This window comes from Phacochoerus africanus, chromosome 1 (assembly GCF_016906955.1).
Source record: "Phacochoerus africanus isolate WHEZ1 chromosome 1, ROS_Pafr_v1, whole genome shotgun sequence".
In the NCBI taxonomy this organism is placed as follows: Eukaryota; Metazoa; Chordata; class Mammalia; order Artiodactyla; family Suidae; genus Phacochoerus; species Phacochoerus africanus.
Genome location: NC_062544.1, coordinates 4,653,517 through 4,679,305, shown reverse-complemented (window position 1 = coordinate 4,679,305; position 25,789 = coordinate 4,653,517). Strand labels below are relative to the sequence as shown.

Below are 25,789 nucleotides of genomic sequence, written 5' to 3'. Positions count from 1 at the left end.
AGATCCACCTGCTTCCACTCGCAGTCTGATCATGAGCCAGGCAAAGACAAGACAGGATAAAGTCAGGGGCATCATACGTCAGCTCAGTGACCACCAAACCAGTCGCCCTGAGAGCGGCAAGACTTCCTGGGACCTCTCAGCATCCGGCTCCGAAGGCACAGACACGACAGCAAACATCTCATCCCACAGCGAACATCCAATCTCTCATTTAAGGCCAAGGTCAACTCCCTTGCCTGCAGGACCGGCTCCCCGACCCCTGCAAGTCACCTGCAGTGAGCATCCCTACTGCTCAGTTTCAAGGCTCCTCGAAGCCACTGAAAGCACATGTGGGACCCGAGTGGCAAGTACGTCCTCGACACCCCTGTTCACGGAGCATCTGCAGTCAGCTGGGCCATCGCCGGCAGGGGACCTAACTTGATGGTGTTTGATATCAAACAGAACTTCACCCCAAGCATGCTGCTGATTCAGTTTTTAGTAAATCCAAAAAGATAATAAACCATGCAACATTAAAACGCAGTCATTTTTCCAAAATATCTATCAACTCCAGGATATACGGCGTCAAGCTTCCACCGTCGCAGCCGCCGCTGAGCGCCAACTACATCCTCCGCACTGAACGCCGTCTCCTCCGGCAGCCAGCAGGCGCGGCACGTCACGGGCGGTCCCCACAGCTCCAGGGCACAGCTCCAACGCTGTCACAGGACGAGACGGTCAGGCTACAGGTGAATGCCCACAGCAGGGCCCCTGCCCCTCAGCTTAGGCGTCCGTCCCCGTCACTGTGTGGCCGTCAGGGAGGCAGCACAGGCTCCTCAGGGGACTGGCACGCGACACTGGACCAGCGGCCACCTCGGTGAGAGGTGAGTCCATCAAAGCACGAAGGGCACACGCCCCCCCACCGCAGCTCAGGGCTCTTCTGATAGCACCACGAGGACAGACATTCGGAGAAATTAAAGAACATAGGCCTAGAAAAACTAGGCAAATGGCCCAAAGAGGTGGAAGAAGAGGAGCAAAGCTGGCGTGGCAAAATTCCATCCACAGCCCGGAGGGAACCCATCACAGCACCCAGGAAGCAGGCCAGGCCGATTTGCTACGGGTCACTGCCAGTCTGCACGTGCAGTGCGGAATGAACCGTCACACACGGAAGAACATGAAAGGTCGCCCCCTGGCTTCCCAGGACCCCCCAGGGGACCTGGCTGCACAGACGCTGCCCGGTGGGTGACACGGTGGCAGTTTTGTCAGATGCCCGTGGACTTGCCTGACACAGAGGACGCCGCCCAGAATCCCGCCCCTCCCGCATTTCAGGAGAGATTAATAATGAGGTCGCCAAGGGCCCACATCGCCAGAGCGGAAGTGGTGCCAAGCAGGACACTCGCCTCCAGGCCTCCTGATCTCAGTGTCCTGTTCCAGGAGTAAGATACACTAAGGAAGCATCTTATCTGAAACAGGTGCTAAACTGCATCTAAAAGTTAGCAACTGCCGAAGTTCCCGTCGTGGCTCAGTGGTTAACGAATCTGACAAGGAACCACAGGGTTGCGGGTTCGATCCCTGTCCTTGCTCAGTGGGTTAAGGATCTGGCTTTGCCATAAGCTGTGGTGTAGGTCGCAGATGCGGTTCGGATTCCGTGTTGCTATGGCTGTGGTGTAGGCCGGCGGCTACTGCTCCAATTAGACCCCTAGCCTGGGAACCTCCATATGCCACAGGAGCGGCCCTAGAAAAGACAAAAAGACCAAAAAAAAAATTTTTTTTTAAATAAAATTAAAAATAAAAGATAGCAACTGCCCTAACAAATATTAGGAAGGGCATTTTTGCTTTGCCTTCTGGGAAAAGAAGGGACATTGCTGGGGGCCTAGCTGGACAAGAAGGCTCGGCCCGGCCCCTGCCAGCGGGCTGGGACTAGCGAGGCACTGCATGACCCCTGGAGCCGCCCGAGGCTCTGCAGTGCGATGGCTCCCTCGGTGCAGAAAGACACCAGGAGGTCTAACCACCACCACAACGTGTGGGCAGACTCGGAAAGCCCTGCGGCTGCCCCCGCCCCGCCTCAGGCCCTGAGGGCTGGGAGAGCTGGGAGGTCCCGCAGGACACTTCAACAGAACCTGCGGGAAGGAGAAGCAGAGGCCCCCGCATCCTTCGTGGCCGTGGTGATGGCCCAGCGCCTGTCTCTGCCCAGAGGAGACGACCTGCAGGAGAAGGGCTCGCCTGCTCCCGACGAGATCTCGGTGCAAGACAGCGCTGACCCAGGACCAGCATCCGACCAGCATGTGCGGAGCCAATCGAGTTTGGGTAAACTACATGTTTTGCTTATTTCCATCTTGTCATTTGAGAGCAACATTAGGGAATGTCATTAAATGACTACACGATGTCGTCAAAAATTAGCACCCCAAGAAATACTGTACCCCGAAACTGGGTAACTTGACTTGTTAGCAGAAATCATTTAAATGGCCAACTATCCTTTTTTAGAAAAACGTAACCAGTGTTCAATAAAGCCGCCGGGGTTAAGTATTCAACACACATTACAAGGGTCACTTGAAGAAACTGCCCGATGGGCAGGACAACATACTGCCCCAAGAAGGGCCATCGGCCCCAAGCCCGCCGCCAGCGTCAACCCGAGGCCGCCGGTCAGTCACCCCTTCGGAGACTGAGCGCCCCCACGTGCGCAGTGCTCCAAAGCGTCTCACGGAACCACGTCCACGGCGAGCTTGGATCCTTTCTATTCAAGCAGGAAATGAGGACGCCGACGCCTCCTCCCTCAAATCAAAACCTCAAAGGAACCGCGGAGCTGCCAAGATGAACTCGGGAAACCACACTCAGAGCCCCTGCCGCTGCCAGCCTACCGTCTCCACACCTTCCAAGAAAATGCTGACGCTGCGACCACCGTGGAAAAGCCCCCCGAGAGCAGCAGAGAGGCGGGGTCTCAAAACCGGCAGGAGCTGCTGGTCTGGCGGGCCCAGGCCACCGCCTCAGCCGCAGGCAGCCACCAGGGCACTAGGAGGCCGAGGAGCGCCTGCTCCCGGGGCTGCAGGTGCCAGCGTGCCCCAGGGGGACCTCAGAGGGCTTCTGAGGGGAGAGCGCCCTAAGCCCTGTGCCCCCTCGCTCAGTCCTGATGCCAAGGCACCACATTGTGACTTTTTATCCTTGTAGACAAACCTAATCCTGACACAGCAGCCAAAAAACAAGGATGACTGGAGTTCCTGTCATGACTCAGCGGTCATGAATCCGACTAGTCTCCATGAGGACGCAGGTTTGATCCCTGGCCTCGCTCAGTGGGTTAAGGATCCGGTGTTGCTGTGGGCCGCACTATAGGCTGCAGACAGGGTTTGGATCCTGTGTTGCTGTAGCTGTGATTCGACCCCTCACCTGGGAACTTCCATATGCCCGGGAGCAACCCTAAAAAAAAAAAATACAGATGCAGAGTTAGATTTTTAAATGAAAACATCAAATAGAAGAAGAGAAAAAAAGCCATGAGAGCTATCAGCTTTCTCAGACTGGAAGAGGCCTTTCCAGACTCCAATGCAGAAAAGACAACCACGACACAAAGACTGAGAGTCAATAATCATGAAGAAATTCTTTCCAAAAACACACGGAATGTGAACAATTAAAAAGCAAATGTCAATTTCGCACGGCAGAAACAGGAAGGATCCGTTCACAGAGACGGGACCTCGCTCAGACCGGGCCTCACACTCGGGCACCAGCAGACAACAGCTCAGTAACTCTGAGCGAGAGGAAGGCTTCCCTGGGGAGCCACAACCCCAGGCCGGGACCCCGGGCCCCGGAGCACGCAGGCACTCTCACACTCACACACACGCACTCTCTCACACTCTCTCCCCCCACACACGTGCGCGCACGCACACTCGGGAACCGCCTGGCGTTCCCGCTGCAGGGCCGTGGGTAGGGATGGACACTGTCCAGCACTGAGAAGGGTGAGGAGGGTGTGAGGCTCCAGGACAGACAGACAGACCTGCCCGGCCGCTACAGGAATGTAGCCACACACACACAGCTCGTGAGAAGGTCTGGAGCCACACGCCAAGGCCCACGGGCTCTGCCACCAGATGAACGAGCTGCTGAGAGCAACCACCTCCTATGCTCGAGACCCACGTGCTGCGGGAGCTTTGTTCTTCACAAGAATGTACTCATCATATGTACAAATTAAAAAGTGAAAAGGAGGGAGCTCCCTGGTGGGCTAGTAGTTAGGATTCACTGCTGCAGCCCCGGGTTCAATCCCTGGTATGGGAACTAAGATCCAAATCAAGCCACTGTACACTAGAGCTAAAAAAATGAACCACCAATAAAATCGTGATTAGAAAAAGTGAAAAGGAGCAAAGATGACACTTTTTAAGAGGGAAATAACTGCAGAAGTACACAAAAGTTCACCCCAAGAACAGTCACTACACCGCTCATACTTAACAGCAAACAGCAAAACATTAAATACAACACAAAAAAGTCAACTATTTTTCTAGATGACGAGATTCCTTGTGAATTTTATATTCCTTTTGCTTGTGTTCATTTTCTAACTTTAATAGTGAATTATCAATTCCTTAACTAAGAAAGCAAATGATCCAGCCAGTCGGCCTCAAGAGCCCCGACTCTGCGCCCGCTGCTGAGAGGCAGCAAGGTGACCAAGTCCCGCCAGTGTCTCTGGTCCCAGCATCTCGGCCAGGCCCCCAACTCGGCCCGAGCAGGGACAAGCCTAGGATGCTGCCGTCCACCGGGCAGGGGGCCAGGACCCACAGGCTCCCTAGCACAGCAGCACAGCGCTGCTGACAAGTCCCATGATCACAGAACGTTCTGGAAGTGGTGCAGAGCTCCGAAACATGGCCGTGACCGAGGCGCTGGAGCTGTGCTTTCACTGCAGTCTAAGCGGCCACGTGGGGCGAGCAGCGGCGGCTCCAGCGGCTGCTTCCCTGACTCCCTCGCAGGCAGCTGAGCAGCCCAAGCTCAACAGGGGGGCGCAGGCGGCCCCCACCCATCTCCTCTCCCGGGTCCCCGCTCCTTCCATCCCTGGAGAAGCCAAGGTCGAGGAAGGAGGGGAGGCCCCCCGTGGGCAGAGGCCGCCCCACCCACACACCTGCCAACAGGAGACCAGCGTCCCAGGCTCTCAAAGTCTCCCTAAAATAAACACTTCAGAAGCTTCAGGCTAAATGCGGACAAGGAAGAGCCGAGACCGTCAAAAGTAAGCATTACAGCTCTTGATACAGTTTAAACGCATCCTCATGGCCACGTTTACCACACCCCGGTTTAGGAGCTTTTACCAACAACGGTGCCTGATGAGAGCGTTTCCAGAGGAACTCACGTCACTGGGGAACTGAGCAAAGACTATTCTTTCATCCTCAGGAAAATGTACCCTTTTTTCCTTAACATTTCAACTCGTCTAAAATTGGGATGCATCTTCCAATCATGGCTGAGCATCAAATCAACTCAAAATTAAATATTCTCCTTTCTTCACGGTGAGTTTCATAAAGGCGCTTCCCCTTAGGTGGCTTCATCCACAGGAAGCTGTCCATACCAGGGTCACATTTCTGAGACATAAAAACACAATTTCAAATGCGTCCTTTTTTTTTTTTTTTTACAAGTAATGGCACCTCAGATCCACAGAAACAGGGGAATCAGAGGTGACCAGAGGCACCCTGGGCGGGGGCAGCAGAAAAAACAGAGGGCCCACCAGCAGGTGAGGCCTGCCCTGCCACTCCGCATCCATGAAGCCGAGAACAGCTCCAGAAACGTCTGTACAGGGCAGGCCTCATTCTCAGCTGAGACCCCAGCGTCCACACCGCTGTGGGGCCTTTAGGGACCAGAGTAGGGCTCTGGCCGGCTTTAGCCTCATAAGTGGCATCATAAATTGGAACATGGAAGGACAGAAGGTACAAAAGGGACAGCGCAGCTGCAGGAGGTGGGACCGCGTAGCACACCTGACGAGCTGCCCTGAGCAGTGGACCCGAGACACTCCAGCCACGGCGACTGGCCCATACAGACCCCGTACGACTCTGATGGTCAATCTGGAAGAATCTCGAGTTGATACAACACAATGGAGAAAGCCCTGAATTGATTCACTTCCTGGTTATTTTAAGAAAAATGAAAATGGTGAGACCAGAGTTTCCAGTGATTTTTAGTTATAACCATGAAAGTACTGGAAAAAAACTTCTAACGCGTTACTGCTAAGTACCCTTTGAATCTAAATATCAAAAAATAAAGTTCACTGAAAAATGAGAAAAGACATTTCTCATTTACAATCGCTCGCTTGTAAAGCCACTCGAGGTAATAACTGATTTTTCTTTTTTCTTTTTTTTGTCTTTTTAGGACTGCACCTGCAGCATATGGAGGTTCCCAGGCTAGGGGTCAAATCATCAGAGCTGCAGCTGCCGGCCTACACCACAGCCACAGCAAAGCAGATCCAAGCCGAGTGTGCGACCTACACCACAGCTCATGGCAATGCTGGATCCTTAAGCCACTGAACGAGGCCTGCGTCCTCACGGATACTAGTCGGATTCATTTCCACTGCGCCACGACGGGAACTCCTGGTCTTTCAATGTCTAGTACATTTCCCAAATTAATTCTTGCTTCCGGTACCAAGTATCAATCAGCAATGTTTAGTATCTATCTTTGCATCTGGTATCTGGTTGCTTTAAATATTTGTGAAATCCAACTCAGTGAGCCTTTTCAAAGACCAAAAGGCAATTATGAAGTTAGAGAGCCAAACTCACAATTCCACAGCCAGTCAAGTCATTCATGCAAACAGATGACCCATTTCAGGAGGATGATTTTAGACTTTCAAAGCCGTGCTGCCAGGGTTACATGGTAAGTCTAACCCAAAGTCAGGGAAGGCTGTTGGTTCTGAGGGGGGGTGCTCCAGAGAAGCAGTCCCACCCCCAGGAGCCTCGGGGTCCAGCCCCAGCAAAGCGGCTCCTTCTCCCACGACCAGCCTGGCACAAGGTGCAGGTTGCTGAGTGGTGACATCTTCGTACGCCAACAAGGACAGGCACACGCACTGCAGCAGCTAAGAGACAGAGAAACAAGGGACCGGACTTGAGGACACTGAATCAGATTTAAGATAAAACAGTGTCGACAGAAAAGGGAAAGGAAACAGGCCAAGGCGGCCGAGGCTGCTCTGCGAGGGGTTTGAGAGCCCCGCGGCTTTTTCGAAGGAAAGCCCTGGCCAGAGGTCAGATTTCATTCATCCTTTGAAGGGGAAAGAAAAACCAGATGAATGAGCACAACTTCCTGCAGTTTGGCTACAAGAAGTTCCAGCACCCCGTTCCGGATTGAGTGTCAGCACGCACCCCACCCGCACAAGCCGCCGTCCCCACGGCGCCCGCCCCATGGCCCTGCCCCACCGCTGCCCCACCATCCACCCTCTCCAGAAACCCGTCCATTCCAAAGGCTCGTGACCCACGAGGCTTTTAGATTACACTGTAAAATGCAAGAGGAAACGCCGCGAGCCACCCTCCAAGGTCCATTTCCTCCTGTTCTCTCCTGCTCCCCGCCCTCCAACTCTTCTGAAAACCCTCAAAAGCCTTAAAAAGCCAGTGGTTTCTCAGAAACTGGAGCTCCCTCCCCTCAGCTCCTTGTCCGCATTCTTGCCAAAAGCAACGCCTTGGTGAACGTATCTGGAGTCAAGTGCTGGAGTTTCCAGTGGCTGCTCAAGCCACTCTGCTGCGCAGCCGTGGGCATCCCGTCTGCCTGCCACCGGGCAGGGCCAGGGCAGTCACTCGGGTGGCCCGTCCTTTTTACAACTCCCTTCAAGGACTTGGTTAATCAGCTCATTTTTTTTTTTTTTTTTACTGATTTTTAATTATGTTACAAGCCAATTACTATCCGTACCCACTTAGAGAACCCTGAATCGGACCTTCGAAGGTTGCTTTGAGTCTAAGCTCAAAGGCAGGAGGAGACTGACTGAACCTGCAAAGCAGAAAGCCCTCCCGTGGGTTTCCAGGAGGATCCCTCCTGCTGCCGAGCGCCGGGCTCCACCCGCCTGCCTCGGGCCTGCGCCTCGCCTCCCCAGCCCCGCAGACCCCTGCCTGTGCACCCGTCTCTCTCTCCGGCAGGGGCTCCAAGGCATCAGTGGAAGAGAAGCTGCTGCAAAGGGAGGGCCCTGAGAGCTGAGGGACAGGCAGGAGGAGGTGCGGCTCGGCTGGGGCACCGCTGCTGTTCGGGGCAGGCCGAGCCAACCCAGGGTCTAAAAGGGCTCAGAGCAACAAAAGAGCCAGGACAGAGGACCCTGCAGTTTAGGGATCTCTATGTGGTAACCCTGACCCCTGCAAATTCAGCTCCCGGCCAGTGCAAGCTCTGCCTCCCCTTCCCTCCCAGGTCCCTCCTGGGATCAGCTGTGCTGCACGCTGATGCAGGCAGGTGTCCAGGGGCCTGAACTGAAGCGAGGAGAAGTGCCTCTGTGCGGATCAGGGGAAAGGATACCACCCCGCTCCCGCTGGCCCGGCAGAGCACCCAAGCACACTGCAAGTGCCAAGCAAAGCCCCTGGGGCCACTCAGAGGCCCGAGAACCACAACCACCTTCCCTCCCCTTCAGAAAAGAAAGCAAGAGCTCGGATACCACAGGCTTATAACTAAGCCATGCAAAGGCATTTACTTAATTTCAGCGGAACCACTAAACCCACGGCCAGAGCAGACAGGACATGCCAAAATGGTTTCTAGAAAGAAAACTCTGCTGAGGCGCCCAGGAGCATCCCGAGACCAAGAGGAAGTCAGGTGAGGGAAGCACACTCCAGTGCCACAGCACCGTTCTGCGTCTCAGCCCCAAGGAGACCCCCACCTCCGGTCCCAGCTGGAGCAGCCCTGCAGAAAGCACCCACTCTCTTAGCCAGTCCTGAAGGCATCACCGGCAAACGGAGCCAGTGGGCCTCAGCCCCTAACACTGGTGTCCTAAGGAAGCTGCAATGCAACCCAGGCCTCCATGCTCGGGACAGGCTCAGAGACTGCAGGGCTGCTGGGCAGGGAGGGGCCGCACTGAGTGCACTGGCTCCAGGCACCTGCCACCCAGGCTGGCACGGCAGCTGCAGCACAGCCCCCTGCAGGCCAGGTGCTCAGAGGGAACCCCCTGGCTGCTTGTGAAGGCAGGGTCCCCGGCCCTGCTCGCCAGCAATCATTTCTGAGATGAAAACAGCTGTACCTTCTGTCCTCTTTCTGGAGATGCTCACACCCGGTGCGCGGGCGAGCGGGACCATCTCTGGGGGAGGAACGCCTAGGTGTCTGAGAAGACGACTATTCCGGATGCTGCACAATTCTATCCACTTCACCAGCCCCTTCCTTAGGCTCTCCAGCAGTCTTCAAGGCAAGGGCTGCTGTCCAAAACCAACTATTCTTTCAACGGGTGGTAAACGGCCCAAGATCCCACAAGGAGGACTCAAAAACCCGGAGCTTGCAGCCCTCAGATGTGACGTTCAGCCACGGAGCAGGGAGGCCACCCTCGGGGAGTGGCCCAGCACACAGAAAGGTGCACAACTCTGCACCGTGGGCCTCTTCTAAAAGTGGAAGGTTGGAACTCTCTCTCTAGCGCACCATCTTCTAAAATTGCTCAAGAGAGCTCTTCAAGGAGGAACCACTTACCTAGAGTTAAACAAATACAAAACGATACACTGGTGACACTGGGGTTAGCAGACGCAAACTCCTGCATCCGGAGTGGATGAGCAAAGGGATCCTGCGGTCCAGCACAGGGAGCTCTATCCAGTCACTTGGGGCGGAACATGATGGAGGATGAGGCGAGAAAAAGAAGGTACACACACATACATACACACACACACACACACGCATGACTGGATCACTTTGCTGTACAGCAGAGATTGACACACACTGTAAATTAACTATAATGACTTTTGTTTAAATAACAGAAATATGCTCAAGTGTTAACAGGACAATTACGGACAGCTTCTTTTCTGTATTTTCCAAATTTCTTCAATAAGCACACCATTGTTTTTATAATCAAAGCCAAGAAAAAGTGTCATCGTCTCAGCTTTACTGACACTGACTTTACTCCAAAGGTCCCAGGGCAGAGACATTGCCGACTGGCCGCCGTCAGCCTTTCCGTGAAAGCCAAACCCAGCCTCCGGGGTCCAGGGCACTGTGACTCTGCTCAGCTCCAAGGACCAGCTGGGCTAAAAGGCCCCTTCGGCCTACCTTTCTGCTTCAAGCGCCACCTCAACCAAGCCACTGACTTAGCAGACACAGCCCCAAAGACAGGGCTCCTAAGAAGGCTCCCCTTTAGTCCCAGAAAAGCCTCCGTGGATGCGGATGACTGAGCCCAGACGAGACCTGTGAGCACGGGGTCTTCTCCAGGACCCCGACCCTCCCCAGCCGGACCACTAGCAGGCTCTGCCCGCTGTCCCAGCCCCCGTCAGAGGCGCTGCTGTCAAGAGGTGTGCGCACGAGGATCCTGGGGCAACACGCGGCAAGAAACCGGTAAACTCGCCAGGGATGCTGCCAGCCGACACTCTTGTGATCGTGGCGAGCACCTGCCCCCTCCATCGGCTGCCCTGTCCAGTCTCCGCACGACGCACCCGACCATGACCCTGAGAACCAGCCACCTCCCCGGCTCACGGCGGGCTCGGCGCTGACAGGCAGCCCGAGCCTCACATGCGACCTGGAACCTGCGGGCTCGGGCCCCTCTGCGCACACTGCCCGCACCCCATCGGCCGCCCTGCCCGCCTCGCCCTGCAGACCCAGGGCCTCAGCACCCCCTCCCCTGGCCCAGAGACTGACCTGGGGAATGCGACTTCCCAAGGACCCTCAGGGCAGGAAAGCCTGCGTGTGACACCCCCGGAGACGGACGTGCCGACCACGGGGCACGTCACCAAGACGGGCAAAGCCCTCGGTGAGCCTGTGGCCTGTGGATCTATGTGGCCTGAAGATGCGACCACAGAGGCACTCGCCGCCCACCGGTGGGCCTCCCCACACCAGGTGTCACGCACCCGAGAGTCGGCTGCAATCAAAGCCCCCCGCCCTGGGTGCCCTGCGTCTGCGCACACGTCAGCGCCAAGTCTAAGCGCGGCAGCACACAGACGGGTCTAACTTTTCCGGCTTTACTCCCGCTGCATCAGCAGGACTGTCTCCATCCAGGGCAGAGGAGGAACCAGCTCCCACGCATGCACTAGACGTGTCTGCCTCTTCAAGTCCCAGCAGAGGGGCTCCGGGTTCTGGCGCGGGACGCCAGGGAGAGCACCCCAACCTCCCAAGGCCCCACCAAGACCACCAGAAAGAAGAACTGCAGGAAAAGAACCACACGACGGTGCTGGAAAACCAGCAAACATCAAAGGGGAGGGAGGGAGGCGGGCAAAGCACAGAAGGGCAAGGATCCAAAGGCTAAGGACGCGTGCGGCTCAGCGGGCAGACACGGGGCATCACCGCACGGCTAGTCGCCTCGACCTACGGCGCGGTCCTGATCTCGGCCACGCAGAGAGCCAGACAGGGAGGGCCTCGGGCTCCGGAGAAAGGAGCGAGGCAGAGTTGCAGAATCAAGCCCAAAAACAGCCCACAACACGGAGAGGCCGAATGCGGCCCCGGCTGGCTCCTGTGCCAGCCTCCCCAAGAGCTGGTGCTGCAGCCAAGACACAAGGGCAAGGAGACGCCAGACTTGCAGTGAGCAGGGGACAAACCTGGGGCCATGGCCGAGAGCACAGGAGCCTGAGGCTGACACACCGGCAGTGAGGGCCTCCTGTCCCGAGTCTGACTTCAGAGCCAACGACCAGGCTCAGAGGACAGACGGCAGCAGGCAAGGATGGGACCAGGCGAGCTGAGCCCTGAGAGGCGCCCTACGTCGGAACAGACCCTGGGCCCCAACGAGGTGGCCCACCCCCCATCGACTGGCTCCAAGACGCTCCTCTCCCTCCGGGGCCAGTGGGTCCCCGAAGGCTTGGCCCAACCCAGCAGCCTTTCAATCCTGCAGCCTGGCCTGAAAGGGACAGTTCCAGGGAAGAGGGAGAGATGGATCAGAATACAGTCCGGCCACATCGGCAGAGAGGCCGGGCCAGCAACCCTGTGCACACTGCACAGCTGCGAGAGAAGAAGAGGGGGCCCAGGACACCGTGAAGACACAGCCCAGCGTGGGGTCAGGACACCCACTCCAGTGCCTCCTGCAACAGAAAATCTAGGTGAGGATGCGGCAGGGACACGGGCTGAGCAGGCGAGGTCAGGAAGCTGCGGTGCCAAGAGCCTGCGCAGCGCCCACTGAAGGAAGCCGGACAGTGAGAAGCGACAAACCGAGTCCGGCTGTCCACGTGGCCGCCCTGCACCAGGACGATGAAACCAAGGCCGCTTGCAAGAGCCAACAGAGGACCAGCCCCAAGGGAAAAGGCAGAGCCAGGCTGCGGGGGGGGGGGGCCAGGCGGCTGTGGCCCAGGAAGGCTGCTGTGGGGCCGCCGCTGCCCAAAGCACCAGGTGAGGGCGCAAGGGATGCCCCGGACAGACGGGCATCCGAGGAGATCACTTCCACTGAAGCGGCATCAGTCCTGCCTGATTCCTGACAACGTTCAAAGCCAGAGGCAAGGGGAGGATGCTGAGACTCCGAAGCAGATGTGCTATTCACGCACACGGCAGGCTGCAGGGACACGGCACCAACAAGCCCGCCTTTAAAAACGTGACTACCAGAGTTCGTGGCTCAGCAAGTTAAGAATCTGACTAGCATCCTTGAGGATGCAGGTTCAATTCCTGGCCTCGTGGGTGAGGGATCCAGCATTGCCACGAGCTGTGGTGCAGGCCACAGATGTGACTCGGATCTGGCACTGCGAGGACTGTGGTGTAGACCGGCAGCTGCAGCTCCAAGCTGACCCCTAGCCTGGGCACTTCCATATGTCACAGGTGTGGCCCTGAAAAGAAAATAAAAAATTAAAAAATAATAAAAAGTAAAAATGCAACTACTCAATACACATGCCAAGACAACACAACTGGGCTCACGGCAGTAAGCACAAAGTCGGTGTAAATACAGAACCAAGACCAATCACTGCATGGAGTTCCCGTCATGGTACAGCGGAAACAAATCCAACTAGTATCCATAAGGATGAAGTTTCGATCCCTGGCTTCGCTCAGTGGGTCAAGGATCCGGCGTTACCGTAAGCTGTGGTGGAGGTTGCAGGCACGGCTCGGATCCCGCATTGCTGTGGCTGTGGTGTAGGCTGGCAGCTGCAGCTCTGATTCAACCCCTAGCCTGGGAACCTCCATATGCCATGGGTGGGCCCCCACCCCCCAAAAAAGACTAATGACTGTGAACTGTGGTGTTCTGTGCGGAGCCGGGACGGCAGGGCCATCAGCTTTCTGCTACACAACCATGAGGGGCCCTCGGCTGCCCTGGGCCTATTTCCTCATGTGAAACCCGAGGATGCTGAGGGTACACCCTCCGCGTGGTGCTGTCACGAGGATGGAATGAATCCCAACAAAGTGTCTAGAAGGGGCCTGGCACTCAGCAAGCCCGCAGCAAGTGGCAGTGGTCGTGACTAGAGAGCCAAACGCCAACTCGCGGTGACAGACAGCATGATGCAAGCCAGGAGCTGGAGGACCTCGGCGGGGCCTGGGCCGCTCTCAGGGGACACCGCAGCCCGGGCACCGAAACCAAAGGCACTTCTTTCTCAAAGTTCTGGGAGCGACAAGTTCAAGATCAGGGTTCCAGCCTGGCCGAGCTACGGTGAGGCCCCTCTGCCGGGCCTGCGACCGCCGTCATGTCACTGGGTCCTCACGTAGGGGAGGGAGAACGAGGGAAGCTGGCCTTTCCTTAGAGGGACGTGCATCCCAGGATGAGGCCCTAAGGTCCCACTTCCCCACACCATCACCCGGCATCGGGGGTGGGGACAGCTTGGACCACGGCAAGGGCTGCCATCTCGGCCCCCGAGGCTGTGAGCACACGGATGCGACTGCATGAAAATGCGCACTCTTTTCTTTGCACTTGGCCATATGCCGTTTTCTATCTTTTATGTTCTTGGTCTCAGCAATACCTCTTAGAAGCTAGTATTTCTTTTTTAGCGGCCGCACCTGCGTCATATGGCAGTTTCTGGGCTAGGGGTAGAAGCAGAGCTGCAGCTGCCAGCCTACGCCAGACACAACAACCCGGGATCCGAGCCGCATCTGTGACCTACACCACAGCCCACGGCAACGCCAGATCCTTAACCCACTGAGCGAGGGCAGGGATCGAACCCGAATCCTCATGGACACTAGTTGGCAGAAACAATTATTTCTATTTGAACACTACGTTCGCTTTCAGGCCAAATCAATACTTTAAGTAAATGGGACTTGAGGAGAACGTAAGTTGTAACAGGAGTGTTTCTGTTGATCAACATACGTGTCCGTGCACACGCGGGCTGAGAGAAGTGGCCACAACGGCGGTCACCCGACCGGCCTGTACTTATTCCTGGGTGGGGGCTTGAGTGATTTTAAGCTGTCTACATTTTACCAACAAATACACACAAAGCTGTTTTATAAAAACAGTATCATTATTTAAGAATCAGCACAAAGCACTCTCAGAAGCAGTTAACTGCATAGCAATGAGCAGACAGAGAGGCACGCAGAGGCACGGGGTCACACCCGCAGCGCTTGCTGTGGCAAAGGAGCCAGAAGAGCTGCAGGGGGACAGCAGCAGCGCCTCCTGCTGGCTCTGCGAGAAGCTCTCTCAGGTCCTCTCGGGGACACGCGGGCAAAGATGTCCATCTCCGGGAGGCCCCGACTGTTGCGACCGGGGCAGGAATTCACGGCGCCTGCAGCCCTTCCCGAAAAGCCAGGGGTCCCTCCTCTTGACCTGGAGCCCGGAACGCAGCGTGGGCAGGTGCTGTCTTCCTATTACCATGCGCCTTCGGACAAGCCCCTTTGCTCCGCGGGCCCAGTGCTTAAGAAGCTGGGCTGTGGGGTCGGGCAGCTTGGGCACTGAGGCAGGCACTGCACCTACACCCTCTCCTGCACTGTGGAGGGGACAAGAGCCTCTCCCTCTCCAGGGCAGGGGGCCTCAGGTGCACATAGAGGGACGAGGGCTTGATAGAGCCAGGGACATTAGCACTGAGGACACGCGACCAGCACTGAGGACCCCCCCTCTGATGGGCGCAAAGGAGAGCTGAAGCATCCAGCTGCTACAGGCACGGAGCCAGCTCCCCCAGCCCAGCCTCCCACGTACTGCCCACGGGCTTCCCCCCAACCACCCGAAGAGGCCCTTTGCACCTGTACCAGTTCCACAGGCGGCCCTCCGTTCCAGGCTTTAACCTGGGACAATTCTCACAGGTCCTCGCTCTTTCAAATCTGGTCTCAGTTTCCCATTATTTCCACCCATCCTCTTGTTCTCAGGGTCGCATGTCGGTCCCTTGTCAGAAGGTCTTTGAGAGACACAAACTCTTAGAATCATCATTTGCTTTTTTTCTAGAAGGCTTCTAACAATGCTTTAGAATCTCTGCATTTCACAAACCAGGCAAGATACCCTCTTTTCTTAATTTTTATATTTTTATTTTATTTGTCTTTTGTCTATTTAGGGCTGCGCCCACGGCATATGGAAGTTCCCAGGCTAGTGACCTATACCAGATCCTTAATGCACCGAGCGAGGGCAGGGATCAAACCCTCAACCTCGTGGTTCCTAGTCGGATTCATTTCTGCTGCGCCACGGCGGGAACTCCCAAGATACCCTCTTTTCTATGTCACTTATCATTTCAGAGTTTATACGTCAATTTCTTAAATCTATTTGCTTAAATTTATAAAAGATATCAACGACCAAAACGCTCTAAATTGCCTTGCTGCCCTCTCTGCGGACCCACCAGGCCCTTGCCTCTGGCTCTCATGCACGCGCCCCAACTCCCTTCCCACGGGGGCAGTGGTCACGCGCACAGGCCTCCTCGCCAAGCAGGCCTGTGTTGAGGCTCCAGTTCTCTATCTTCCAGCTGCGCCTTAGGCAAGATGCTTCATCTACGGAGACTCCATCCGCCCCTCCCTGTAAATGAGGCGCTGTCCACAGGCTCCGGGAGAATGTGGGCTCTGCAGCCAAGGCAGCGCCTCACACCAAGGAAGCAGTGGGCAAACACCTGCCAGCCCTGCTTTTCGGGCCTTCAATTGTCTTCCAGAAAAACAGCAAGTCAACAACTCATCAAATGCTGCATTTTTCATAAACTGCGACTTCTAAGAATCGTCCAGATGGTAGAGTCCTGCGCTCTCCACCACAGCTTTCCCCCAGGCAGCTCTGGAATGTCCGGGGAAGCAGGAACTGCGTGCACTACAGCAACAGGACTGGGTTCTGGGCCCCGGGCCTCCCCGCGCCCCCCCACCCCACCTTCATCATCCGTCACCTCGCTGTCTGTCCTTAAGCCACCAGCCAGGCCCCTGCCCCAGTCCGCACTCTGCAGGAAAACGAACAAGCCCACGGCCCTCACCGGGCACACTCGAACAGGGTGTGAGCAGAGTGAGCTGCTGGCTTCCAGGGAGGGGGCGGTGCAGCTGCCAGGTCAGAGCGACACCCTCTTCCAAGGGCAGCACCTCTGGCCAGACCACATTAGCCAGCCTAGGCTTTGCTCTTCTGCCCACAGAACAGGAGAAGTGGTGCCCCTTTCAGGGGGCTGCTCTGGGAATTCAGAGAGCCGAGCCCGCACGGGAGCCCCTGCGCTGCGGCCCGAGGGGACAGGAGAGGCCGAGCAGATCATCGGCCAGTGCCGAGGGGCGGGCACCAGCCCTGCCTGCTGGACCCAACACCCGAGGTCAGCCATCCAGGGTTGGTCCCTGGCACCCCCGGCTAGGAACCCATTTATGCCTCTTGTGTCGCTGAAACAGCAGCCTCTGCAAAGGATTTCCACTAGAGCTCAGAGATGATTCTAGAGCTTTCTAGCGGTAACCTGCTGAGGAACACAGCTTTGGCGTCTGAGTGTGGACTTGTGCCGGCAGCAGTTACTGAATCAGGCACTGCGGTTCGCGCAGGAATCTCAAGTTACTGCAGTTCAGTGCCATCCAAACATGGGCCCGTTTAAATTTTAACTAAAATTAGAGACAATTAAAATCCAGTTCCTCCGTCCCATCAGTCACGTTTCCAGGGCTCCGTGGCCACACGTGCCTGGTGGCTGCCGTGCTGGGCGGCCCCAAACGAGGCCTCCTCCATCCCCACGGAACGGTCCACGGACGGCGCTGCCCGCGTGCTGACCCTCCCGGCCCCCGCTTCTGTTTTCTGCACTGTACACAAAACACGTGTCGAAGCTGCACAGCGCCCGGAAAAATAACCTAACATCCATGCCAGGCACCCAAGACCCAAACCCCACACAGTGCTCGTCCAGTTCCGCGGGCGGCGCAGGCATGTCTGATACACATGCGGGGGGACCCTGGCTCTCCCTTCAAACTGGAGAGCACGTGACTCAGGCCCTGTTTACATTTTTAAAAATAGCAAAGTGTGTCTTGGCTCCAAGGGGAGAAAGCGTTTCCACAGCATCAGGTGGGCCTCCAGCTGTGCCCGCTGTCGCCCGCCCCCATCTGCGGTCTCTCCTGAAACCGGGGACACTGCCTGCAGCCGGTGGCAACGAGGTGTGTGCTTCCGATCTCGACAGGACAACACACCGCCAGGCCTCACCTCCTCTCTGTCTCCCGGGCCCTGCAGGGCGCCGGCACAGCCCCGCTCCACGGGGCACGGAGGCTCACGGCCGAACCCTTGAGGAAACCGGCCAAACGCCGCCGGAAACCAGGCTGCATGAGATGCCAGCTCCAGGCCACACACAGGCCTCCCGATGCCAAACGGCTTCCACACAAAGGGCTCAAAGGCAAAAAAACGCACACACGATGTGATTTTTCACCGTCCTTTCACAACCGCATCCCAGCCAGTCCTTCAGAGTCCCAGGATCCCAGAAAGATTAAGGTCATCTGGAGCCTCCTTCAGACAAGGAAGCTAGAAAGTGCTTACATCCACAAGCTCGCAGTGAGGAGATTAACTCTGATCTGAAGCCACAGAGACGTTTTAAGGGGTGTGCGGAGCAGCTGATTAGGGAATTAAGAAGAGCACCCCCTCAATCCACAGGCTTGTTGCCGATAACCAAAGCCCCCCCGCCACCCCCACCAGTGGGAACCTCAGAGCCCTCCATCCAGACACCCTCCACTGTCAGTGCAGGGGATAAATCTCTGTGCCAGCCGAGCCCAGCCCAGCCCAGCCCCAGGGTGGGCCCACCTCTGCCTCCGCCTCCCCCCAGCGAAGGGAGCACAGGCCTCCCAGGCCAGGACACTGGACTAGTCACAGGACACTCACCAGGCTTCTGACTGCCCACAGCAAGTGTTAACGTTACAATGAGAAAAGGAAACCAGTTCAAACTAAATGAAGATGCCTCTCAAACACAGATTTTTGGTGTTCTGTTTTTACATTCTGCACGGCAAGGCTTCCATGAAGCTGATTTAACCATACTGTTCGGGAAAGTGGGCAGAAACACTGTAATAGATTTTAATTTATTCTGCATTTATATATTTATTGTTTCGGTCGCACCCACGGCAGGGAGAGGTTACCAGGCCAAGGACTGAACCAGGGCCACAGAGGTGGCAATTCTGAGTCCTTAACCACTGGGCCACCAGAAAACTCCTAACCTGCATTTAAGTAACTTTAGAGTTTGCAGTCAAATCTTCAGAAATTCTAGGACAAACAACGGAAGTTACTGTAGCATTTGCTTTATTTAAACTATGCAGACTTGCCACACCTCACCTGCTCCTCTAAGCTGCCCGATTTCCCCTTCTCTTCTTTCATTCACTCACTCTCTCACTACTCTTATTCAGCAGTGGCAGGAGTGCTTGGCACTGGGAACGCAGCCTGGGACACAGCCCCTCCTTCCCAGAAGGGACACGGGAGGGCAGTGGTCAGTTTTCAAGAGCAGCAGTAACTGCACAGGAAGGGACAGTGCTCTGAAGCAGGGGTTTGGCGGGAGATGCTCCCCGCCCCCCCCCCAACCCCGCAACCTGGACGGCAGCACAAGTGCTGCAGGACCTTCTGCAAAGCAAGATGCGCTGCCACGTGTCTGTGTGTCTAGACCCCAAAGGCGACCAGGATGGGATGCCAACCACCCTCTCCTGCACAGGAGCGGCACCTTTCCTGAGCTGCTCTGTGCAAGGACACCTCCTGCACGGGCCTTGTCACTGCCGTTTCAGAGACGCATTCACACGGCTTTCACGTAAACCTTTCCCAGATGACACAGTTTAAGAACAGGCCCGGGAAGAGAGAGAGAAGCACAGAAAGGCACTCAGCTACAACCACTCTGGTGGCCCCGAGTTCAGTGGTGACAACCCAGCTAGAGGACACGACAGGACCAGCCATCGGCAAGAGTCATCGTGATGGGCTGGAGTCCAGTCACAGGAGAGAAGGGCTGGAAAAGGCAAACACAACCTCTGGTCGCCTGTTTTCCCACAGCAGAGAGCCGGCCTCCCAAGCACCGCATGCACCGCAGGCAGCCCCCAGAGATTCCAGACCTGAATCCCCAGACCCTGCAGCCACCACCGTACCATCATCGCTCCTGTGACTGTGCTGTACTATCGTGTGCCCTCGACACTGTGTCACCTGGGAGGACCTGGCCCAACCACAAGAGCCCGTAGAGCAGAAAGCTGCTCCGGCTGGCAGACGCGGATTCAGAGCACTGCTGCCAGTCTGAAGATGGGAGGGCCTTGAGCCAAAGGATGCAGGTGGCTTTAAGAGCTGAGAGAGGCCCCAGCTGGCAGCCAGCAAGAAATCGGGGACCTCAGTCCTATGACTGCAAAAGAACGAGATTGTGCCAATAACAGGAAGGCGCTCCTGCTGAGAACGCGGCGGCCACCCCCTCGACTTCAGCTGGGCAGGGCACCCAGCCCCGTCCCCAACCTCCAACCCGAGGAATCATGAGACAGACACACAATGACTGCGATTCTAGAGCCACTGAGTCTGTGGACGTTTGTCACACAGCAGCAACCGACGGGTACAGCATGGAAATCTCAGTGCAAACCCCAAGCCAGCAGGGAGATGCACCCCGACCGCCTCACCGGGAGGCTCTTCACACTGGGGGCGTCTGTCCCCACGACCGAGACCAGCTACCTGCCCTTCCTGAGGGGCCGTGCTCGCCCAGCAGCCTTGCGGGAGGAGATGCCCAGCCAAGCTGACCACAGCCGGTGGCAGTTTTCAGCCGACATCGTGACTTAAAACCATCTCCTGTGACTCTAGTTAGCAGGAGCCGGCACCCCTCTCCAGCCGGCCGACTGCTGAGCTGCATCAGCAAAATCCAGTTTCTGAGTTTGACCATCACAGGGTTTTGTTTGTTTACTAAAACGCTCTTTTACTCTACAACCAAAAAACCAAATTCTAAACCAGAAAGACCTAACCACAGCACAAAAGTCTCATTTTTCAAGGGAAATTACGATCTCTCCTTCCGTTTACATGAATCCACTTAAAAGGGGGACCAAAATTTATAGCAAACAGAGACCAAAAGAAGATCTGAGACTTTACTTGGAAACACAAATCTTCAAATTATGAACGCCTTTTTTAGTTTAAAATACCACTTAAAAATCACTTTTAAAAGCCTTAAGTTGCAACCACGTGTTATTCCTGGACAGCAGCAGACGGCGCTGCCTGGGCCCTGCTTTCCCATCACGAGCTCACAGCAGCGGGCCGACCCTCTTTACCCCACCCTGACCTGCGCAGCAGGAGCAGTAAGGCCACTTCCTGCAAAATCATTTGAGCCCCCCCCGCCCCGCCCCGCCCCACCCCGACCCGGCCGGGCTGCCAGGCTGCCAGGCTGTTTAACATCCTGACCATCCACTCTCAGGGCCTGCCCTGCTCCCCCTCCTTGCAGCCCCTTCCCTGAGTGTCCGCTGTCCTACCTCCTTTACCAGGGACCACTCGCCCCAGCTCTGTCACAGCCAGCATCCCACACTAAATTTTCAACGTCACTTTGCAAAGACTGGCCAGAGCGCAATGGGCAGGAATGGCGATGCCAACAGTGATGATGCTACTACTGCCAGGTGGGCATGCCTGAGTGGGAGTTCACTTCACGGCCAGTGCAGCAGCCCTGCTTCCTGCTACAGCCGCACACCCTTGGGTCCCCAAGGACGAACATGCAGCAAACAAGGCTCCTGTGCCACCGTCACCTTTCTCGGCAGAGCTCACAGCCACCCCTCCTGTGCATCCCAGGCCATCTGCAGGAAGGGACAGGGATGAGAGAGAGGACAGCCAGGGTCCGTGGTGGGTCCTACCAGGCCTTTTCCAAGGAAGAGCCGGGGAAGGCAGCTGGTCAGAGTTCAGGTAGAGCCAAGTCAGGCCACAGAGGGAGAGATGGGACCGGAGCCCTCGCCCAGCGCTGACTCGCAGGGGAAAGGAGGAAAGAGTTAGGACGAAGCCAGGCCGGGCCTGCCCTGCCGGGTGTGGCTGACCACACCCACGTGACATCCGCTGGTTTCGCACCAGCTTGAGGCTATAGGAATTCCTTTGGGGAGAAAAAAAACGTCAGCATGAAGCATCAAGGGACCTACAGGGAAGATGCTGTGGCACGTGGCCCCGCACCCTGTGGACAGACCCAAGAGGACCAACTCCCGACAGAGCCCCGACCAGGGCAGAACCGCGGGCACTGTCCTGGACGCTGGGCTCTTTCTCGCCCCCATACACTCTTCTGGGGACCCGCGGGGCACCAGGAGGGACGTGGTGGAGTATCTGAGGGCCACACTCCCACTCTCACCTTTGTCTTTCATCTGGGAAGGTTTCTGAGGCTGCTGACACCGACCAGGGCAAAGGCACAAAGTCCTGCAGGATCAGGAGGTGGGGGGGGAGGAAGGGGCCAGAGCCAGGGGCCGGGATGCGCCCACGGCCGTACGCCTGTCCTGCAGCTCCGGTCGGGAGCCCAGGTGCAGAGCACGGCGCCCAAAACCAAAGTCTGAGAGTTCAACCCCCAAACAGACAAAGAACGAGCACCAACGGCAGCCCCCAAGCCAGCATGTGGTCCGTCTCCACTCTGAAGGGCCTGGCACTGACTCCTGCCTGCTTTCAGCTGCGGCATCTTCATCTCACTCAAGGGTGAACACAGGCGGCCCATCCCACAAGGCCACCTCCAGGCAGTGTCCAAGGGCAGAAGCCTCCCCAGGAAAGAAAAGTGCCAGCTGCTCCAAGGGCCACCAGGCAAAGGCCCAAATGGGTTCTGCTGATGCTACCAACGCCCAGCACGCCAGCAACTGCCCAGCCTTTCCCGCGGGCTTGCAGGCACTGTCTTTCCAGAAATGCCAGTCCTGAGGTTATCCAGGCCAAGCAACTCCCCGTCAATGAGAGTCTCTTCTGCTGGCTGGGCTGGGGGCGCTCTCCCCTCAGTCCTTCCCTTTCTAAGCCAGGAGCAGAAAGATACTCATCACTCTGGGTGAGCTGCGGCCTGGAGCAAGTTCCACGAACAGGCTTCCTCGATACCAAAAGGTGAGTTCCCATGAGCCGGGCAGGCCCTGTGGAAACGCTCGTTAGGGACGGGAGCTCCCCAGCTTGACACGGGTTCCCCAGCACTCCTCCCTGCCCTTCTAAATGGGCCATCTGCCAAGCAGACGGCGGGGGGGGGGGGCCCACAGGGCAGGCAACCCAGCAGGCCCCCCTCCAGGCAGGGATGGCAGAAAGCAGACAGCCCCAGGGCCACCCGCAGAGGCAGGCAAGGAAGGGCAGCTGGTGAAGTGAAGAAGGAGCAGAGCCCCCAGTTAGGTGGGCGGAAACGAGGAATTCCTGCTGCTTCAGAGCCCCCTCTTCAGCCCTACACCACAGGGCTGCCAAGCCAAGTGCTAACAGGCTGGCAGGGGTGGAGGGGTGAGACCCCCAGGCAGGGCCCAGAGGCACAGCGTGCCCTGATCTCTAACCTCCGCGGGACCAGGGAGGTGCCATCACGGGGTTGGTTCCCGGCAGAGGGGAGCAGCCTGCTGGCAGTGCCAGGGCAGGTCCAAAGGGGCCTGGATGCTGAGAGATGCCACCTTGGGCTCCACGAGGGACCCAACAGGAGATGAGGGCAGCCGCGTGAGGGTGAGAAGGCCTCGGTAATAAGAGACCAGACGAGCCTGATGCAGGTGATGGATAAGAGCAGCCCCCCCCCCGCCCCCCCGAGGGTCGGTGCTCATGCGCACTGGGTTGGGGCAGGGATACTCGCCGATCAGGACCGGGTTTCTGAGTCAGGGTCCTGAGGCTGTGTGCCTCCCACGCCGGCCCCTCCCCTGGACCCCAGCACAGCACCTGGCAGGAAGTGGGCTCATTGACCAAGAAAAGCAACCAGCAGCCTAAGGACTACTGAGGCTTCCTGGAGACCAACAGGTGAGGAAGGAGCTTCGAGAACCTGAGCAAGTTGCACAAGAGCTTAGTCTGCCGCTGCTACAAGCTCGTGAGAGGAAGAAGGGGGACTCGACGGTCTGGGCCCAAAAATGCTTGACAAGCAAAGACCACATATCCCCTACTTTGCTAAAGTGACACAGAGTCGGCACAACTTCCATGACAAGCTGAGACCTACAGGTCCCCCCAAGGCCATACATCAAGAAACTGCGCCTGGCTACCTCTTCTCTGCAAGTCCTACAAGTGAGAAGCCCAGGCAGAAGGGGGAGGAGACCAGGCTCCTACCTGGGGCTGAAGGGGCGCTCAGGCTTCAGGGAGCTTAAGAAAGTAACACTCCCAACCCACACAGGTGAAACAAGTTGCAGAACACAGAACTATTACTGTGTATCCCACACACTTTTAAGTAGTATCATCTTAAGGGTTCTACAAACATACTTCACATAAGAAGAAACAGACCTATGAGAGAAAAAGTTACTTTAAGAAATTAACAGCCACACCTAGACACTGTGGGATTTGTAAGCCTCATGTTTCCCAATCCTAACACCCTGGCAAATTCTTAAGTGCCCTTTAAATCAGCATGTGACCCTGCAAGGAAAGTGAAGTTTCTGACTTAAGTCCTGAAATACTGACATAAAACCTATATACAAATACCTTGTCTCCAGGTGCTCAGAAAAGCACAGGAAGGCAACAGGGCTGGGTAGGTAGCACTCCCACCTGAGCGGCTTCAACTCACTCTCACCCACTGTTTTACCAACTTTACGGATGCGTGACAGCAGTAACCCTAAGTGGAACTTCAACCCCCCTCTAGACTGACGTGGAAACACTGAAATAGAGATGACACTTTCCGGATAGGTATGTGCTGCAAATGTTTTCTTTCTTCACGTGCTATTAGTTTATTCTTTAAAAAGAGATGCACATGATGCTATTTGTCCATTTCAGCACAAAATTAAAGCATAACATGCAAGCCCCCTCCTCCCCAAAAGTCATTTAAATTCGCTGTTGCTGAACTGTAGCGCTACCAAAAACCTAGTCATCTTTTAAATGGATTTTCTCAGAGAAAAAAAGAAAAGTTCCCATTTAACAAACATTCACTTTCAATTCGATTCAGGTTGCCGGCAATCCCAAAATGCTCTGGAACTTAACACAAAACGCCACACCTATCTGCAGGCCACTTTGACAAGAGATCCCTAACCTGTCCGGGGGGAGGGGGGGGCGAGAGGGCAAGTATCCGACGTCCGCTCCAGTTTCGCCGGCGAGAAAAGGAAAACAGCTGCACAAGTCGGATTCAGCGGCCTCTTTCTAGCACCGGTAATTCTAGAATCCGGACACAGCACTCGTTTTTGAAAAGAGTTTTAAGTTGAAATAAACAAAAATCCACGTAAAACCTCATAGCAGAGTTGCACCTGGGCCTCCAGCATCCACCTCGAAATGACCCGGGAGCCGGGATGGGACGTCTGTGCACCCGCGGCGCGGCGCGGCCCGGGGACCGACCCCGCGGCGGGATGGCGCGCCGGGCCTGGCCCGGGTGCCCACGCGGGGCTCCGGCCCCCGCCCCCTCCCCGGTCCCCGCGCCGCGCCGCGCGCACTCACCCCTGGATGCCCGGGCTGTACGCGCGGCTCTTCCACGGCGTGCCGGGCCGCGGTGCCTGGGGCCCGGGGCCGCCCCCTCCGGTCAGCGCGGCCGCGCGGCTGCCAGACAGCAGGTAGTTGAGGCCGTACGTGCTGGCCTTGTTCTCGCGTTTCCGGCGGCCCGGGTGGAACTGGTGCTGCGGCGGGGAGCCGGCCGGCGCGGGGCCGCGCGGCCCGGGGTGCCCGTTGGCCGCGCCGGGGGCGCTCGGAGGGCCGTCCGCGAAGTGGAAGAAGGCACCGCCGCGGCCGCCGCCCGCCCGGCCGAGCGAGGCGCTGCTCGAGGACGACGAGGAGCACCCGGGGCTCTCGGTGCCCGACTCGGCGTTGGACGAGGAAGACGACGACGACGACAGCGACGGCGACTTGTGCAGGCGCCGGGCGCCCTCGGCCGCGGGCCCGAGCGCCGTCAGCAGCGCGGGGGGCAGCGCGGCGGGGCCCGGCGCGGGCGGCGGGGGCGACGCGGTGGGCAGCGCCGGCCCCGCCAGGCCGCCGCCGCCGCCCAGCCCGGCTGCCCCCGCCGCGGCCGCCGTGTCCAGCGCGGGCGAGTTGAGGCAGAAGTAGGACGCGAAGCCCGAGCCGCCGCGGCCCACGCCCTGCGAGGTCTCCCAGATCTGCATCCACAGGGCATTGGCCGGCCCCTTCTGCTCGGGCTGGATCCAGGCCACGCGCGGATCCATCCACGCGCCGCCTCGCGGGCCCGCGCGCCCGCCCGCCCCGCCGCGGCCCCGCCCCCGCCGCGCCCTGAGTCCCGGCCGCGCCGCGCACGGACGGACGGACGGGCCGCGGACGGACGGGCGGGCGGGCCTGCGCCGCGGCTCGGGCCGGCAGGCGGCGGCGGCGGCGGCTTCCGTCGGGGTCCGGTCGCGGCGGCCTGGCGGGACCCGGGCAGGCCGCGGCGGGCTGCTCCGGCCTGTCGCGCTCCCTTCACGCGGCTCGGGGCGGGCGCGGGGGCCGCGG

At 57.4% G+C, this 25,789-nt stretch overlaps 1 protein-coding gene across 2 annotated transcripts in view; it reads right to left on the bottom strand.

Moving 5' to 3' along the window:
• Positions 1-25,549, bottom strand: part of TENT4A (terminal nucleotidyltransferase 4A) — a 42,002-nt gene extending 16,453 nt beyond the window's left edge. The window contains exon 1 of one of the 2 annotated variants that reach the window (XM_047767840.1): positions 24,794-25,549. In XM_047767840.1, the coding sequence (XP_047623796.1) occupies positions 24,794-25,509 (716 nt within the window). In that variant the 5' untranslated portion in view covers positions 25,510-25,549. The remainder of the gene's footprint in view (positions 1-24,793) is intronic. The other variant, XM_047767929.1, reaches the window with a different exon arrangement.
• Between the last annotated feature and the right edge of the window lie 240 nt (positions 25,550-25,789).